This window comes from Tachypleus tridentatus, chromosome 13 (genome assembly GCF_004210375.1).
Source record: "Tachypleus tridentatus isolate NWPU-2018 chromosome 13, ASM421037v1, whole genome shotgun sequence".
Taxonomy (NCBI): Eukaryota; Metazoa; Arthropoda; class Merostomata; order Xiphosura; family Limulidae; genus Tachypleus; species Tachypleus tridentatus.
Window position 1 is genome coordinate 179,380,636 of NC_134837.1, and position 20,641 is coordinate 179,401,276.

Below are 20,641 nucleotides of genomic sequence, written 5' to 3' on the forward strand. Positions count from 1 at the left end.
CAAATTTATGGATGACATTATAAAATATTAGTGATATTAAACACCCTCATTGAAATAAAAATTAAAATCATGCAGGTTTAATCTTTCCCGTGATTGTATTATCGAGGAAATATTTCATTTATGTCGTAGGCCTGGCATGGCAAGGTGGTTAAGGTACTCGACTTGTAATTTGAGGGTCGCAGGTTCGAATACCCGTCGCACCAAACATAGTCCCTCTTTCACCGTGGGAGCGTTACAATGTGACGATCAATCCCACTATTCGTTGGTAAAAGAGTAGCCCAAGAGTTGGCGGTGGGTGGTGATGACTAGCTGCATTCCCTCTAGTCTTACACTGCTAAATTAGAAAAGGCTAGCGCAGATAACCCTCAAGTAGCTTTGCGCGAAATTCGGAACAAACCAAAACCAAACCAATTTGTCATAAATTGAGCTGATTCGGATATTTTCAGACCTGTGAGGTAGTTGAGTCTATTAATGACTTCCTATGCATAAAGTTGGTAAATAGACTTGTAAAATATCTTCAGATAGTAAAGCATGAACTATTTCCTTATTTTATAAAAGCAAATTGTTAAATATATCGAAAAATGCAAATACTTATAGATTGAAAGCAGTTTTTTAGACTGTTAGTTATTTGTCTACAAAAAGAAACGTAGAAAATGTATTGTTTTGTTATTTTTTTAACCTGCTTATACTCAGCACTTCAAACGAGTGACAAAAGGACATTTTTAATCAAGCCATTTTCACGTTGAAGTTTAAAACGTCAAATAATGTTTAGTATAATTACAACATTATCTGCTGGATGCTTTATTTGGAAACAGAATGTATGACACATATTGTGCATAGCCGTCCCTAAATTTGAGAGATTAGAGAGGAGACAGTTAACCAGCAGTACTTCCAGCTAACTTTTGAGCTACAGAGAGAGGGTGGTAGTTGTTTAGGTTTAAAATTATCTGACCTCAAGCTAAATCTTGGGATCAGGTAGAACCGGAGACGCCCAGAAGTATTGTTTATCTTTGCCCCGCCCGTGGTAGTTATAGATTGAGAAACATATATATCAGGATCGCGAGGTGACAATATATACAAAATAAAAAAAGTGTTTGTGTGTATTTTCTCATAGCAAAGCCACATCAGGCTAACTGCTGATCCCACCGAAGGGAATCGAACTCCTGATTTTAGCGTTGTAAATACGTAGACTTAACGCCGTACTAGCAAGGAACAAATAAAAAAAAGAAAAAGAAACGAAATGAAACGTGAAAGAAAGAAGAAAAATAAAAATTAAAAATAACTTTACCTAAATTTCTGTTTGATAGTATATTTAGGCTTGAGCTACACTTGATTGACAGTAATATTTAGATTGGCTCCCAGAGTTCGAAGTGTGATTTTGTGGTAATGGAACACGAGCAACTGATCTTCCGAAATTTCAAAACGGCACGTTAACTTTCAGCTACGCTTGACCCTACACGAAATTGGTAGGCGATAGTCTTAGAATTTAGAGACCGCGAAATCAAAACCGGTGCACCTTTATCTGCTAAATATAATGTATGCTGCAGCAAAAATCCTTTACCCACGTTCAGCGTAGAAGGAGAAAATCAGTCTATTAGCAAGTGTTATTACATCTTTAAACATGGAAGTTAGGGAACTGAACTCACAACCTGAGTGAGGGTCGTGAATTCGAATCACGTCAGCAAACATACTAGCCTGTTAAGCAAATCCAATTTATTATATGGAATATCTGAAGGATCATATATAAGTTTTTTCTACAAATATGCCTGGTTCTAAACGCGAATTATCCTGAACAAAGATATCATATTATACGAAGGCACGAAAGAAAACAAAAAAAAAATACAAATGTTTATCAATGTACAAAATTATCGTGGTCACGTGATCCCTTATGTAATAAGTTGTTGATTTTACGCTATTAACTTATTTGGACAACTGTAAACTGTCCACCACATAACTTTTAAAGTTTCAAACAATCAGAAAATTCATTTTCTAAACCTTCCAATGTCTTCTAATTACACTGCGCAACAATTTTTTTTTTAAGTTTTGCTTCCTGAAAAGTTTTTGCTTATTGTGACAGGTACCTGGTGGGTATACACAAATGTTGTTTTGGTTTTGCTTCATCACGTAGGAACTCTGAGAAACAGACAGTTAACTGTTTACCGGCAATAAAGTATTTAATTTAGTTTATGTTTCTAATACGCTATAAAGTTAAACATAATTAAAAGTGTTTTGTTCCTGATTTTCGTTTGTATTCAATGTCCGGTGCATCACGTTGCAGTGTCCAACAGTAGTCAGCAAGCATTGAGGGATTCCAGTTGCCCTGATATCGTTTTTCCATTGTAGCAATGTTCTGGTGAAACTAAAGATTTCGATGAAACTGTATGTGATGGGCAAATTAGATGTGATTTTCGTGATCAGCAGCCAAAAATCTACAAGGAACACCACAACAATGTTCAAGAAGCGAAAACTTTGTCGTGCAGTGTTACTGGCTTCTGTGACCTTTCTATATTAGAGTATATTTGTAAACAGATAGCTCCAATTATTATTTCTTTAGACGAGTTTAGATACTCCAATAGGCACAACACAGATCGTCCATTTGTGTGTCTTTGTGCTTGGTTTGTTTAGAATTTCGCGCAAAGCTACACGAGGGCTGTTTGCGCTAGCCGTCCTTAAGTTAGCAGTGTAAGACTAGAGGGAAGGCAGCTAGTCGTCACCACCCACCGCCAACTCTTTTACCAACGAATAGTGGGATTAACCGTCACATTATAAGCCCCTACGGCTGAAAAGGCCAGCATGTTTGGCGCGACGGGGATGCGAATCCGCGACCCTCGGATAACGAGTCGAGTACCTTATCTACCTGGCCATGCCGGGCCGCCTTTGTGCTTAACAATAAACAAGCAGAAAGTTCTCAAACAAACATAAAATGACGGAAAGAATAGCATATAATCAGTAAGTTTATATTTTATATTCTATAATACGACGTACTGGAATGCTATTTTATTGATTAATTCTAATTCTATACTATCTAATCACATCTGCGTTTAAGGTACCTAATCTGTGGGCCTTAGTTTCATGAAACCTGTTTATGTACTGACAGTTTGGAATACATGTGGTCCTGGATGTAGGAGCTAAAATCGGTTGTTCCATGTCAGGGCTGCACATTTTGCATTCTGATAACTTGTAATAGCAGCTAAAGATTTCCGTAAATACGCTTAGTTATTGATTATTCAATTAATTATCTTAAAGGCACAATAACTTTGTATTCGCATGTATCGGGAACTATAAAATATAGCTTCTTAATTTTTCCAGTCCACGCAATTAAGTTATAGTATTCAAATTTAGTTATCCACTCTCGAAACAGATCGATAGTTAATGGCTGAAACCAAACATTTTTCAGTCTACTCTCGCGACACTGATTTATGTACCTCTCATGTTTAAATCCGGATGTTATGATCTGGGTCATAAAAATCAGGAAGCAATGTGATTTCAGATCAATTTGAAGATTAGGTCCCATAGCTCACAAGTTCCATTGATTAAATAACTGCTAGCGGGCCCGGCATGGCCAGATGCTTAAGGTATTCGACTCGTAATTCGAGAGTCGTGGGTTCGGATCCCTGTGGCACCAAACATGCTCGCCCTTTCAGTCGTGGGAGCGTTATAATGTGATTGTCAATCACACTATCCGTTGGTAAAAGAGTAGCCCAAGAATTGGCGGTGGATGGTGATGACTGGCTACCTTCCCTCTAGTCATACACTGCTAAATTAGGGACGGCTAGCGCAGATAGCCCTCGTTTGGTTTTGCGCGAAATTCAAAACAAACCAAAAACTTCTAGAAACCTTTTCAAGAACGAAAGCAAATACTACTTATATATATATATATATATATATATGGCATCAATCAACGCTATCGAAAATTGTCATCTAAAGATTTTGTTAATCAAACTAGTGCCAAGTTAACCCTTTAAAATGTTGACATAGGACAATAAAATTGCTGAAAGTTTCTTGACTAAATTTAAGGACAACAGTAAAAGCATGTTATGTTTACAGTTAGGTCTCTTCGAATCTACTTAGAAGCAAGTTTCCGTATTAAACATTTTATAAAAAGGCCCCCAGTGGCTCTGCGATACATCTGCGGGATTATAATGCTAAAAATCAGGCTGAAGTACCCGCAGTGGGCAGAGCACAGGCAGCCTATTATGTAACTGTGTTCTTAGTAATAAAATAAATATTATTAAAATGAAACTATATAATACACTCGGAACATGTAACATTTTATACACTTTTATATATAAACGAAAACTATTAGATTAATATTTCGTATATTAACTACTTATTACTCAATAAGAACGTAAGTCATTCGTATTTCCAGAAGTATTTCATAATTGAGATGCTACTTACATATGAGCTTATAAGAATAAGAGGGAATCTTCAGTAGCCTTGGCACTTGAAATTCTTTTAGGCAGAATTATAATAAATTAATCTATGAGACCGTTTTTGTTTACCTTTTTATTATCTATATTTCTGTACCTCGGCAATACCAAATATGGGGCGTGCAAATACCAATTCGATTTTATTGCTCATCAAATATTCTACCAGCCTATTCTGGAATTGAAATTATTTTAGAGCAAATTCATCTATAAAACTTGGGCGTGGTCAAATTCATCAATTGAAAGGATCTGACGTCCTGAATCCAGAACTGTAATCAAACTCTAGAATCGGTCAAGAAATGACGGAACTATGAGAAGAAATTTTGTTTTTGGAAAACTCAGAGCCATTCTATGAGCCAATATGCCGCTGCTAAAAATACTCAATAACTAAATGTTATGGCGAAACACTTATTAAATAAAATACGAATAAATACGTGAGGCATGGCTTAGTAGGCTAAGGTGTTCGACTCGTAATCTGAGGGTCGCGGGTTCTAATCTCTGTCACACTAAACATGCTCGCCCCTTCATCCGTCAGGGCGTTATAATGTTACGATCAATCCCACTATTCGTTAGTAAAAGAGAAGCCCAAGAGTTGTTGGTGGGTGGTGATGACTAGCTGCCTTCCCTCTAGTTTTACACTGCTAAATTAGGAACGGCTAGCGCAGATAGCCCTCGTGTAGCTTTGCGCGAAATTCAGAAACAAAACTTAACTCGAAATAAAAACATCTTTACCATAATAACAGGCGGCTAGTTCAGGTGAAATTTATGTGCATTTATGTGTTGTGTTTACGATTATACTAAATCCCAAAGTTAAAGCTACAAAAAATCTGGTAGTTGTTTTAGTTTGAAATATAGTTTGTGACGGTTTATGATGTAAAAGTTAAGTTAGTTTGTATACGATCAACGCAGATATGGAGGGCGTGTTCATGATGCACGGCCTCAGCTGTAGTGGAAATAGATTTTGAAGCAGGTATATATAAAGAACTATGAGACTGAAAGTCAACTGATGGTTAAAATATTATTTCTATCATAAGCTGTTGCTCTTTTCTATACGGAAAGTCAAGCCACCACCTTACACGTGTACATATATAGTAATTAATTTGTTTATTGGTACGTGAATTATTTACGTTATTCCACGTAATTAGTTAACATACACAAAATATTCTCCTCTACGTAACCTAATTTGCAAAGATCAGATTATTATAAAGTCAATGACCGTAGTTTAGACACTGTAATTAAATAAGATATTTTAAAGTTAATAGCTAGACAGATAAATAAATCTACTTCATTTATGTTGTTGTTTTTTTCGGAAACAAGGCTCCTACGCCTAATTCTATGCATATAATATGCACGGCATGAAATTAATATTACACAACCGGGTACTTCTTAACAGTCACATAAAGATTAACCTAGGCGGAACAGCGGCGCCTAGCGGGTGAGGAACGAATCCCACTAATATTTATTAAGTGCTATTTTCACATCGTAAAGCTATGGTTGCTGCTACTCAATACCGTAAACTAGTTTCCTGCCAGGCAGCTGTTACTTTTTGAAGATTTCTTCCACGAGCTTCTAATCCGTCACTGTTAAGTGTAATCATGTGTTTTTCACAACATTAGAAGCTTTCCGGCTTCCTCAGTGGTGTAAAAGGAACAAAAGTACTTCCAAATACTGAAGAATTGCGTTTTGTTTTAAAAAATAGAAAACAGGAGGAGGAGGGAATAAGCGTAAAGAGGATAGGTTATAAAAGTCTTATAGGACATTAAATTACTTAAAGTTTATTTTTCAGTAACCTGCGATCCAAGAACTGAAAACAAGTACTACTTAATCTAAATGGATATGGTTGTTTTCTGGCTTTAACAATTCAAACAAAATTGACGTAAAATAATATACCGAGCACGTAAAAGTCATAGTTTTCTCTGTAATTGTGGAGTATATGTGGAATATGGAAATTTTACTGACATAAGGCGTTTAGGCATAACGTGTGTGTATGTGATTTAAGTCCAAACCACAATGGGCTAGCTGAGTTCTTCCGACTCTTGGAATCGAATCCAATTTTTGTTTTGGAAATCCGTAAGCTTACCACTGATCCACCGGGAGTACTAGCCATTTAATAGTGTCATTATATAATAGACGAATCAAGACACTTTCAAATGCATAAGTTGGCGTAATGTTATAAGTTATTCTATTTAAAATCAAACAAACGCGAAATTTATAAAGAAAACAAAGTGAGTTCGTGTCGAGTGAGGTATTCTGTCGTATATTGTTTGTTTCTAGATTTCGCGCAAAGCTACACGCGGGCTATCTGTGCTAGCCGTCCCTAATTTAACAGTGTAAGACTAGAGGAAAAGCAGCTAGTCATCACCACCCACTGCCAACTCTTGGGCTACTCATTTACCAACAAATAATGGGAATGACCGTCACTTTATAACGCCTCCACTGTTGGAAAGGTGAGCATGTGTGGTGCGACGGGGATTGGAAGCCGCGACCCTCAGATTGCGAGTCGAACGCTTTAACCCACCTGGCCATGCCGGGCTAGTGTGTTGTTCAAACGGTTACTGGTTTAATAAACACAATCCCTAAAAAATGTCTTGTAGCCAAAATGTTCTTCATGAACTGAATGTTAGAATAAAAACGTTGCGTAAAAAAAATAAAAAGATATAACCTTTGTTTAACCTTCGGGTTTAAGAAAAGTGGGAGTAAGTTCAAAGTATATCTATTTTCACGTAATTTTTTGGCTGGGGATCACGTGTTGCATACAAACAAAACGTTGAGTTATTTAAAACAACCCTAGAGTAATTCTTAACTTTAGACATTAAGATAAAGAAGCGTTTGAAAGTGTAATATTTAACTGTCACAGCTGAGTTAACGAAACCCAAAAGTGATATTTCGGTGTTTTAATTAAAAAAGTGAAAAACTTGAGGAAAAAAAGCTTGGAGTTTTAATGATATGAATCGATTATAATATGTGTCCTCTGCTTGTTGAAAGTAAGTTGAAAACAGTGTTATACCATGACAGTAATTAATTGACAAAATGTTCCGTTTATTGTCAAATGTTTTGTTTTCTTTCTTCTTTTGTTTGTGTATGTCTTCCTTAAAGCAAAGCCACTATCTGCTGAGTCCACCGAGTTTAGCGTTGTAAGTCCGTAAGCTTACCTTCTTTGTTCTTAAGTGCATGGTACGCAATGGGGTCTCTGTGCTGTGCTTACAAATCACGGGTATCGAGACTTAATTTTTACCATTACATGCTCTCATTGAGCCACTGGGAGGAGGGGATCAGTCACGTGGAGAAAAGGAAAAATATGTCATATACTGCTTATTAAACGTCACGTATTGAAAACATACATATGCATATGGTTAATGTCTTATCTGGCTGAATCATGTGGTGGAGACAATTAACTTTTTATATGATTGGTTTGGTTTGGTTTGAATTTCGCGCAAAACTACACGAGGGCTATCTGCGCTAGCCATCCCTAATTTAGCAGTACAAAACTAGAGGGAAGACAGCTAGTCATCAACACCCACCGCCAACTCTTGGAATACTTTTTTACCAACAAACAGTGGGATTGACCGTCACATTATAACGCTCCTACAGCTGAAAGTGGGAGCATGCTTGGTGTGACGGGTATTTGAACTCACGAACCTCAGATTACGTAATCATGTGAACAAGGAAACGTCACGACTTTAATATGTTCTAATGTTAGTCTGCTAAATTTTCTGGCGAGATGGGGAGAGAACGGAAGCATTGCTTGATGTATAAAGTTTTCAAAGTTGTTATAGAAAACTTCTATGTGAAACCAAGCAGTCTCTTCACCCACTAAACTGGTGCTTAACTTTGTGCTACGATAAACAAACCAAACTCCATTCAAGTATTCTGATACTCGAAAATCAGTTAAAACGTAAGAAAGCTAATGAATTGGTCAAACCATGGCTGAAATCCGAAATAAACATTACAATGCTTTCATTCGATTGGTTTGATTTATTTTGAATTTCGCGCAAAGCTACTCGAGTTTTATCTGCTATAGACGTACGTAATTTAGTAATGATAAGCTAGAGGAAAGGCAGTTACACAATACCACCCGACGACAACTCTTTGGTTACTTTTAAACCAATGAATAGTGGGATAGACTGTTATATTATAACGACCTCACGATGTTGAGGGTCGAGCTCCCTAACTACCTGGCCATGCCAAGCCGTTTTGGTTCGGATTATACTTCAGAGACAAATCAAATAATTAACCAAAGTTTAAAATCTCTTTTAAAATAAGTTTTAACTAAATGTTTAACAACACACTTCGTCTACCTGTACACAGTAAACCCCTTTTCCGAAGAGGAAATATGTCTCTTTTCATTAAATAATCTGAGTAGTCAAGGACAAAGCTTAGTTATTAATATAATTTTTCGCGTGAATATTCAGGTAATCGTAATTTTTTATAATATATATAATTTAAGTAATTCCATCACTCTCTTTTCAAGGTTACTTAAGGTTTAAGGTACCTTGTTTACGATTTTCGCACTAATCCTGAGCAATCACTATTCTGCACTCAGAGTAACTGTCTGTATATAACTTTATTAAGCCCCCCAGTGGCTCAGTGGCATGTCTGCGGACTTACAACGCTAAACACCGGGTTTCGATACCCGTGGTGGACAGAGCACAGATAGCCCATTGTGTAGCTTTGTGCTTAATTCAAACAACAACAATAACATTATTAAATTTGTGGGAATTTCTACTACTACTGACTTATATTATTTCAGCTTCTTCTGTTATAGTTTTTCTCGTCAAGATGATATAACAGCTCTTGCTGTGTGGGTGGTGGCTAATCCCACGAGGTTGTAAACTGCCATCTATCTCTTCAGCCTCCCACTTTCTGGTTAGTAAATCCTTGTTCTACTCCTACTCCTGCATTCCCTGTGTCCAATCGACTGATTTATTCTCGCGAGGAAAAGATCACAATTTAACAGAACTCCCAGGCCACAACCCTGCAAATCTGACTCTTTTAAGTATTTGATCTGTTAGTTCCCTAGTAGACCCTAATCTACAAATTTCTGGGGTTAGAACAAGCGATTTTCTCTACTCGCCTTTCATTTAGGTCCGAGAACAAATTATGATTCGGTCCATGACAGATTCTAACGACCGTCTTGTGCCAATGACACAATTGCCTGGGTTTGACTCCCTCGTTGACCAGCCAGCCAGCTGGGGTTAAGAATGAGATTGTTGTTGAAAGCAATATTCACCGAAATATCGATGACCTCTGACCATTTCCGGTCGCAAAAATAGTTTTTTTTTCATTCTTTTTAAGTATAATATTGCAATATTTATTTAAGCATTGTACTTTCAAGGCCTGTCGGCAGAAAGTCTACGGACTTACAATGCTAAATACCGAGGTTCGATTCTCCGTGGTGGATATATCAGATAGTTCTGCTCTAAAATAAACAAACAGAAAATGTGACCACACGAGTTGCTAAATATTAACCACGATTTATCTCTTTACTCAATAACGTTACTTTCTGAAGAATGAAAGGACAGTGTATAATTGTATATCCTTAAAAATACAGTTCGCTTAATGGAATCATTTCAAATCTCAACACTGTGCTCTTAGTGAGATTGCGGTAAAATAAGTTCTTGTATAAAATTAAATAGCTTGTTCCAGGCAGTATTAATTTAGCGAAGTAAGATGCTAAAGTAAGTCTGTAGTACAATCACTCTAAACAGAAAAATTGCCAAGGAAGCAATCGGTTTGCTTCTTATTTTGTACCGCAAGGTATCCTAAGGGGATATCTGCGCTTTGTTCACTGCGGGGAATCAAACCCTCAGTTTAACGATGTATTTGTTTCTTTACAATTAAACACAAAGCCACACAATGGGCTATCTGTGCTCTGCCGACCGCGGGTATCGAAATCTGGATCTGAGTAATATAAGTCCGGAAACTTATTTCTTACTTTTCATCTAGTGTTTCATACATAAATTAATATATTTATAAATATACCAAAGAGAAATACCAAACAATAATAAGTATTTCGAGCATCACTTGTTGTTTTTTCTTTTCTAAGCATCTGACACTCAAAAGGTTCGAACAATTCGACATTTACGTATTTTATAAAACAAATGTATATTGATTTAAGTAACTTATGAAACACATTTCTATTAATTAGGTACTTATTAAAACAAATATCTATTGGTTTAGATAATTTATAAAACAGACAGACAAAAGTACAGTGTGATTAACAGTTGCGGGTTTAAAATTTTGCTTGGCTTCAGAAAAACAGAAAATAAAAACACATTTTAAAACAAATATTTGCTAAGGTTATTACAGTTTTCTATTTATACATAATACGTTACGCCACTTATTAAATAACAAAAAAGCAGTTTAGTTCTTTATTGAAATTCGTATAACTTGAGGAAAACGGCAGAGTGAATACATATATATGGTGTTTTTAGTTCTATATAATATGGTGAACCTATATTTATGTATAATGTTAATAGTATGTAACATTAATTTATTTATTTATTCAGCAGACAAGCTGTTTAAAATACGGAAGACAAATACTGAAAAAAAATGGCAAATTGAATTATAAGGTTAGACTTCGCGTATATTTTTTCAGTTCCTAAAATTGAGAATTGTTTTAGGAAGAAGGCACTGACGCCGTCCTTGCTTGCTTCTGCACACTGCAATGTGTGTTCACTGACAACCTTAACCAATTCAGCAAAACATAAGTTTTGTCCCCATGTACCTCGCTAGAAACTGAATACAACTCACAAATAGAACATTCAGTGATTCGAATTGATGTCTTTTACAAAGATAGTTCCTTCTTCAGAAGTAATTCCCCCTTTTTAAAATGAAGAAAATGCTTGTGACGTCTTAGATAATACGATTGTAATATCTTGAAATGAAGTAATACAATAGGTTCGATTTTAACGTTCTAATCATACGTGATAAGTCTCTTATCAGAACATGTTTGTTTTGTTTTTGAATTTCGCGCAAAGCTACACAAAGGCTATCTGCGCTAGCCGTCCATACTTTAGCAGTGTAAGACTACTAGTCATCACCACCCACCGCCAACTCTTAGGCTACTCTTTTATCAACGAATAGTGCGATTGACCGTCACATTATAATGCCCCCACGGCTGAAAGCGCAAGCATGTTTGGTGTGACATTGATTCGAACCCTCAGATTACCAGTCTAGTGCCTAATCAGAATATAAAACTAAATTTGCAGCTAATGAAAGTGAAAGAAACTGTTAGCTTATTTTGGTTTTCAATGTTTATAAACCTCGGGTAACACGGTCTGAAAATAATAAGAAATTGAGTTTCTAGTTTGATTTATCTTTCCCTATAAAACTTCTGACTGAAATAGTTTCATCCTTTCTTCAATAATTCACTGGCTGGCATGATTTGTGAAAACTTGGTCGACGTAACTGGACAGTTCTATAGCGTAACACAAATACAATGTGCTGACCTCTCCTTTGTGAGCTCGAACTGGTCAAGTCTCATGGATGGTCTGTTTAGACATGTCGCGAACTAACCTGAGCTTTCAGTTTATTTATTGTTTTTTGTTTTTACATCGTCTTAAACTCTGAAGATGTTGGTACACTCGTCTGTTCTGCAACATTAACCTACTGTTTCAATTTGCAGTCATTCTGAAGCTTCTTGGTATCAGATATCTATATGTTTGTTTGACCCTCTGTCTGCTAATTACCTAGATCATTGCAGTGATTTATATGGATTTGCTCTAACCCTATAAAAACGGATTTCACCTATCCTTAAGAAAGCGGACTACAATTTATCACCATGGATATTTACAAGTACATGTAAGAGAAAAGTCGTCTACCAAAAAAACAACAAAAACTGTTAATGAAACGTTGCTCAACCACGCCTTCTTCCATTTCAGTCTTACTCGAGTTCCTCACTTGACTTACTCATGGGTCACGACCACGCAATTTCACGGTCGTTGAGCAAGTCATCAGTCAATCATGAAAGGTGACAAAAATGTAAGTCTCAACATGTTAGGCTTAACATGTGGATATGAAGCTTAACAGTTTTCAGCAAGTTAGTTATTATTTAAATCTTTATATATATATTTGTGTGTGTGTATGTGTGTGTGTATATATATATAAAGAGATCAGTAGTTCCTAAAAAGGTGGTTGGCGTGGAAAAGTGTGGGCGACTTGTTTGTAAAGTTATACCACCGAGAATTGATTTGTTTGTTTTGAATTTCACGCAAAGCTACACGAGGGCTATCTGCGCTAGCCGTTTCTAATTTAGCAGTGTAAGACTAGAGGGAAGACAGCTAGTCATCACCACCCATCGCCAACTCTTGGGCTACTCTTTTACCAACAAATAGTGCAATTGACAGTCACATTATAACGCCCCCATGGCTGAAAATGCGAGCATGTTTGGTGTGACAGGGATTCGAACCCTCGAACCTCAGGTTACGAGTCGAGTGCCATAACCACCACTGAGAAAAGCTTAACTTACTCAACACAAAATCTACAAGTACTGCCTCTGCTGTGGTTACATACTCATGTTATAATTCATTTTACATCAAACCACCCGCTAGTACAGCGGTAAGTCTACAGATTTACAACGCTAAAATTACGGTTTCGATTCTCTGCGGTTGGTTCAGTAGGTAGCCTGATGTGGTTTTGCTATAAGAAAAGCACACACACACACCCTTTTACATTAAATAATTTCTTGTTATCAATGATTTAATTTAAATCCCATTTACGATATGGATGTACCAAATGAGAGATGAGGTACTCGTTTATATAGAACATATTCTTATGGAATATTTTTTTATTTCCAGATGTTAAAAATGTTTATCTCAATTGTCTGTTCTTACCTCTTCTAATTTTTTATCACGTTTAGGTCTCTATTGTTTCCTTTTTTAAGTGCGCTTTTGTTTTGCGTTTATGGTTATACAGCACGATATTTGGTTCCAAAAATAAAAAGCTCGCGTATTTAAGAATTTCATGTAAGTAAACAAACACCACGTCTAAGATATGACAAATATGTTTAATTACACGTTGGATCAGTTACTGTACCTCCATCAGTGTCATGTCCCTTTCTTTAAAGGGAAAGTGTGTGTAATTAAGAAGTTTTTTGTTGTTGTTATTCTCGATACTCTTTCTAAAAAGGGTGAATGAAATTCATGGAGAGTTTGTTTGTTCCAGATATCCCTTCTTCAAAGGGTAAGTACAACCAAGAGCATGTCTTTTTGTTGCAAATATCCTTTGTTCAAAGGGTAAGTGCAAGCAACATAACTATATACGCTAAGAGTTTCTTTTTTTTTTGCTATTTGCATTAAAGGGATACGAGCCATAAACCATCGAATCCAAACAATCAATGGAGAAAGACTTCCCGGTCGAGTTGTAGTAGTACCCAGAACATGCCTTCCCATACCAATCAAATATCAAGAGATTTTGTGACAATTTTCCATTGGTTAGCAACACGTTCCCCTAGGGCTCAGCTACGGATCTGAGAGCTTATAAAGGTAAATATCAGATTTCGATACTTGCGGCGGATACCGCACACACAGCCCAACGTGTGGCGTTGTGGCTAATAACAAACAAACAAAAAATGCTACCTACAATTCCAGCAGTTAAGGCAACGAATAACATGTTTAAGTAAATAAGCAAACTTGAAACAGTCAGAGGAATCATACAACTTTTCTCTGATCAAGATATGACTGTCACTTCTATAACACACCGCGACCCAAAAATGTATTAGAGCGTTTGGCAGTAATGATATACGAACTAAATTCGCGGTTTCGACAAACTAAACACTACACTACTCTAAACTCCATTTTGAAAAGGAATTAGATTGATACTGACACTGTATAAAAGTGTGGCAACACACACGGCTCGCATTTAAAGTAGCATTCAATCTCAAACGTTCATTCTTCGATCTATATAATATATTGAGTCTATCAAGTCATTCAGTGACACGTTATCTAACTACAATGGAATAAAAATATCGCTTATGTATATATATATCACTGATTTATATGTTCCACCTAGTGGGATATTGTTCAAAATATTATTTTATATATACTGGTCGCGATACGCAAGATGGCGGTAGTTTTCCTGTTCTTCGTTTGAAATTATTTTATTCTATCATTTTGATGTACTCAATTTAAGCTACACTTTCTTGAAAGCATTATGTGTTATACAAATAAATACTGGTTTATTTGAAAACATTTTACGCGTTCAGACAAACATACTCACGTAGACCTAATTTTATTCAAAGTTGTAATAAAGGAAAACAAGTAATAAGCATATGGCTTTGACTGAACTGTGCATACGCAAAGAATACCCATAGAACTTGTATTTTGTATAATGGTCTCTTGTGGCCCAGCGGTTAGTCTGTGGACTTATTCTGCTAGAAACCGGGTTTCGATATCCGTGTTGGACAGAGATCAGCTAGCCCATTGTATAGCTTGTGCTTAATTTCAATAATAAAAAATACCTAATGTTACGTTTTTTAGGAAAGTACACGCGGATTAAGTTTTTGTGAATAAAAAAGGTTAAATTGAAAGTAAAGCCAGTTGTCACGTGATGGCATTACCCTTGTACCTAACATCTTGTGTCATATTTGTTGCAATTACATGTCTTCCAAGCAAAATACAAGTAATGTTATTCTAAACTGAAAAGCCAATATGTAATCCTCACTCTTCGAACAAAGACCTTTCTTACGGTATGAGATTTGTAGCGTTTGATCCGGACATTTGCAAGACAAGTTCCAGAAAGTAAAAAAACAAAACACATTGTTTTTATCACATTGTGATAATATATTATCACGCTGGTTTATACGAAGCACTGAGTGAAGTGTCGTTTGAAAAATTATTTAATCTATACATCACATTAATTTATATGCAGTATTAAGTAGAGTGTTGTTTGAAAGATAATTTAATCTATACATCACATTAATTTATATGCAGTATTAAGTAGAGTGTTGTTTGAAAGATAATTTAATCTATACATCACATTAATTTGTATGCAGTATTAAATTGAGTGTTGTTTGAAAGATAATTTAATCTATACATCACATTAATTTGTATGCAGTATTAAATTGAGTGTTGTTTGAAAGATAATTTAATCTATACATTACATTAACTTGTATGCAGTATTAAATAGGTTGTTGTTTGAAAGATAATTTTCTCTTATATTTTAGTACGACCCCGCATGGCCGTGTGGTTAAGGCACTCGACTCGCATTAAAAATATTAAAAATAATCGCCCTTTCAGCCGTGGGGGCGTTATAAAGTCACGGTTAATCCCATTATTCGTAGGTAAAAGAGTAGCCCAAGAGTTGGCGGTGGGTGGTGATGACTAGCTGTCTTCCCCCTAGTGTTTAATTAGGGACGGCTAGAGTAGATAATCGATCCTCGTGAAGCATTGTACAAAATTCAAAACAAACAAAAAAATATTTTGGTTAGACTAACTCCATGTCAATGAAGCTGTAGTTTAGTCCTAAATTATATTTCAAAAGCCAACGTTATATTATATATATATATATTTTATTGTCATAAAGAATAACATGACAACTTCAGCTCAGTTTAAATTTGTCAAAAAGACGTTTCTTGGTTTGGTTTCGTTTGGATTTCGCGCAAAGCTACTCGAGTGCTATCTACGCTAGCCGTCCCTAGTTTAGTAGTGTAATACTCGAGGGAAAGCAACTAGTCTTCACCACCCACTGCCAACGCTACTCTTACCAACGAATAGAGAGATTGATTACCAAATTATAACGCCCCCACGGCTGAAAGGGCGAATATGTTTGGTGTGAGGGGGACTCGAACCCGCGACCCTCAAATTACGAGTCGTGTGCCTTAACCACCTGACTATGCCAGGCCCAAAAAAAGCGTGAATGGCTTAGTTGTGATCTACATGTAGAATGTCCAAAGTTTGGGACGTGATGTTACTGAATATGCTCCACTAGATCAAAATCAATGAAGGTTGAGACTAAACCCTACATGTCCTTGACCTGGTCTTTAATCCATGTGCGCATAAGGTGCTATGGAGGTTGAAATTTATTTGGCGTTAAATATTCTAAAATAAAGGATAATGTAAGAAAATTACGTAGCTTTGAAACCACTTTATTTTCTTTCACAAGTGGGGGAGTATTATTTACCTCTATGGATTGTGTGTGTGTTTTTCTTATAGCAAAGCCACATCAGGCTATCTACTGAGCCCACCGAGGGAAATCGAACCCCTGATTTCAGCGTTGTAAGTCCGTCTCTTTATCCCTATACTAGCGGGGGGCTACCTCAATAGATGTAGAGTCCCTGTGTTAAATATGGGTATGCCTACAGTGTACTATTGCCATATTAAATTGAATACAATAATGTTTTTAAATTCATTCTGTCAGTCCATAAAATCATTGAGATTTCATTAAAAGTATTAACTCGGAAAAAACAGTGTTCTTAACCACAGCGCTATTAAAAAGCCGAACTATTATGTATTCTTTATAAAAAACAATAAACGTCTATACAAGCGCCATCTATCAAACAATCTCCAAACTTCATTCAATGTAATAAGCAACATGAAAAAAAAAATCAATAAATGCTTTATTTGTACATATTAGATATGTGTTGCATAAAACTTCCTGGTATCACCGTTTTCTTCTTTGGATTAATCTTTAATGCATTGAATTAAAATTGTAAAGATATATATTTGCCTTTGATCAATTGTATGAAGCAATCGTTCCATTGTACTTGCCGTCAAGAAGGTCAGCAATAAGTTTACAGACTTACAACACTAAAGTTCGAGGTTCGATTTCTCGTAGTGGACAGAGCTGAGATGGTCCATTGTCTGTCTTAACGCTAAAACAAGAAACAAAGGTTTGTACTACTTCGTATTCTGAGAGTCAACGTTAAGCTCACGGATTCGTATAGCTAAAATCGGGGGTTTAATTCCCTTAAATAAAATCAGCGTAAATAGCCCATTATGTATCTTTGCGCTAAAGACAAAAACAAACAAGATATTGCAATTTCAAGCAGATGGCCGGATAGATAATGATTATGTGATTAAATGTCTCATGATTTTCCCTTTTTGTTAGATTGTTTGTTTGTTTGGGAATTTCGCACAAAGCTACTCGAGGGCTATCTGTGCTAGCCGTTCCTAATTTAGCAGTGTAAGACTAGAGGGAAGGCAGCTAGTCATCACCACCCACCGCCAACTCTTGGGCTACTCTTTTACCAACGAAAAGTGGGATTGACCGTCACATTATACACCCCCACGGCTGGGAGGGCGAGCATGTTTAGCGCGACGTGAGCGCGAACCCGCGACCCTCGGATTACGAGTCGCACGCCTTACGCGCTAGGCCATGCCGGGCCTTTTTTGTTAGAAATTAAATAAATGTTGGTTCATAAATTGTGCAAAATACTTTGATTTATTTTGGAATAATTGCATAAGTGTGGATAATTGTGAGCCTTATAATGATACTTTTGGCTTAACAATCACCAAAATGATGTACACGAGTTACTTTAATTAACTGCACCTTGGGCTTTCGATTAGTTTGGAGACTGTCTTTCAGCTTCTGGTGAACAGCCTGACGACCGATTAGCTGCAAGTGGAACATGTGAATCACATAAAGATGAATGTTCACTTGCACTCGAAGTGCATGGTTGGAATCCTGTGGGCAAGTCATCAAATGAATCTTTTGTTAGAGGCTGTACTTCTTCCTCAGAAAATTCTTTGATGGTATCGGAGCAGGGTAACTGAACTGATGGTTCCTCTTTATTTGGTTCATAAGGAGATAATAGATCAGCAGACGTTAAACTTGGTGTGGGATCTATGTCAACTCTTATTTCAAGCGTATTTTGGGATGGCTTATCAGAAGTTTTAACAACAGTTTCAATATTTTCGTCGCTATGTTGAGTTTTTAACGGGTCAGAAGTGCACGAAACGTAGGTATTTGGTTCGTAAGAGACATTTTCTACCAAACATTGAGATTCATCATTGTTAATATCTTTCTTTGATGAGAGAGAAAGTTTCGATCGAGATTTTTTCTTTTCTTGTTCAATCAATTTGCGACTTCCTGAGGCTTCGGTCCCTGACTCTGTACAAGAACGTTTCCGAGGTGTTTTCAGTAAAAAGGAGGGAGAGAAGTTCGGTTCTCTTTTTGGTGTCTGAGCAACATTCTCTGAGCTGCTTTGACCAATCAAAAAGTTTAGTATTTTGCTACCTGGAAATTCTGGAAAGCGTATCCCACTTCTTTGAGAAACGTTGTCTTCGCCTCCGGGAGTCAGAGGTTCGTTGTCAGGACTATTTGGAAGACTGGTATACACGTCTTCACAGTCATCTTCTTCCAGAATGGTTTCCATGGGAACAAATTCTGATTCATCAGGGTGAACACTGTTAAAGAATAATTATTACAGTTATATACGATATATAAGGATGAGTAGGTAGGATATGTTGGTCTGGAACTTACAATTATTTGAAACATAACCAGAACACTGGTATATGCATACCTAAATTTTTATCTTCACCAATTCACAATTACATCTTTCTTACTCCACACTAACATAAATCAATATAAAGAGTCCATGTGATCATTTTAAAACCAAAAACCTACACAAGTTTAATTACCATTTTTAATTCAAAAGTCATGTGTATTTCTATAATCTGGTTGATATACTGTATTATTTTAAGTATCCTTTAAAATGTCAAATTTCTTTCACGACCATCAATGCTACCCAACATCTATGCCTTGTTGAATGCAGCAACTTAGAAGTTCACATTGAGTTATGATTCACGTTGTGTTTTAGTTTCAAGAAAATGGCCAACTTTCCCACGAGAATACTGAATTATTACTTTATATGTTAACTGTATTTATGAGTCTAAGCCTTTTTCTAGTCCCAGTTGTGATTTATCTAGCCAAATTAATGTCGACAATCACTTGAATTCATTTTCGGTAGAATCTTTGTATATTCATATAGCATTAAGTAAAATATAAACATTTTTGAAAATAAAGGCCAATAGACTGTTATTAGTATTTTGACAATATTTATTTTAAATTTTGCTTCAAACAATAATGTTATAGTTAATGTGTCCAAGTTACTGCTCACAGTTACACTACTATTTTAGGTTTAACGTAATATTGTAATGATAGTGTTTGTGTGTTTCCGTATAGCAAAGCCACAAGGGCTATCTGCTCAGCCCCCCCGAGGGGAATCGAACCCCTGATTTTAGCGTTGTAAATCCGGAGACATACCGCTGTACTAGCGGGGGACATTGTAATGACAAACATTACAGCATCGTCTAGCTACACCTATTTTCATTTTGTTTTCCAATTCAATTCTTCGAATATCCTGTCACCTGAAAGAATAACTTACATGTTGGAATTTTCTAAAATATTGTCATACGTAACGTGTCAAACTTACTGCTCACAGTTATATTACTATTAAGGACTTCAAAACAATTTTCCTTCTCGTTAAAATGATAAAAATCAATTATCGACAAAAAAATAACCTGTTTCAAACCACGTGTAGTTTAAAATACGAAACCGAATGTCTGTTTTGTAGTGATCTAACGTGAGTCAAACTGTCATACAAGTACGATACAGTTTCCAATCAGACAAGGTAAAGAATATTAGTGTAGCACAATAAACACTAGGTGAACAATCTCTTTAAAACAAATTTAAGAAAATAGTCTATTCAAATAGATGACTATTTATATAAAAAAAAACAGGAACTCGATATTTGTGTTTCATTGACTACTGTATCATTCAGAAAATACTGTTTTAGTTTATTTCTGATTTAAGTTCAAAATATATGCCGTTTGTTTCCTATATTACTTTGTTCCGAGTTCACTCATTTTCAATTGAAACAGAAGAACAGTTTGTTCAAAACGGAAGTTTCTAAAATTCCAATATTTAAGATTTTGAATGACTGATTGGTCAAAATCATTTACTGACTGGAGTATGACATATCTGTACCAAAATAATAACCTGACGCAACTTTAGAGATAAAATGAAATTTGAATGAAGAAATAGGTTTTTAAACGAGAAAGACATGAAACTAACGTCGTGGGCTGTTTAATTCTAAATGATTTTAGAAAAATCTTTGTTTTGTTTTTCATTATATGAAGGACGATTTTAACTCGCGCGGTACCATAGTCTTGATTTGATGGCCTTAAAAATATCAAATACTTGAAACTCCATGATTTTTATTTTTAAAAATCCACCAAGGAGATCTTTAACATTAAAAAATGACTTGAAATATA

The 20,641-nt window shown here is 36.0% G+C and overlaps 1 protein-coding gene across 10 annotated transcripts in view; it reads right to left on the reverse strand.

Moving 5' to 3' along the window:
* Nucleotides 1–17,788: 17,788 nt before the first annotated feature.
* The window catches only part of LOC143239193 (bestrophin-4-like), a 47,940-nt gene continuing 45,087 nt past the window's right edge, over nucleotides 17,789–20,641 (reverse strand). For all 10 annotated transcript variants that reach the window (XM_076480070.1, XM_076480078.1, XM_076480068.1 and 7 more), the window contains one exon: nucleotides 17,789–18,772. In XM_076480070.1, the coding sequence (XP_076336185.1) occupies nucleotides 17,929–18,772 (844 nt within the window). In that variant the 3' untranslated portion in view covers nucleotides 17,789–17,928. The remainder of the gene's footprint in view (nucleotides 18,773–20,641) is intronic.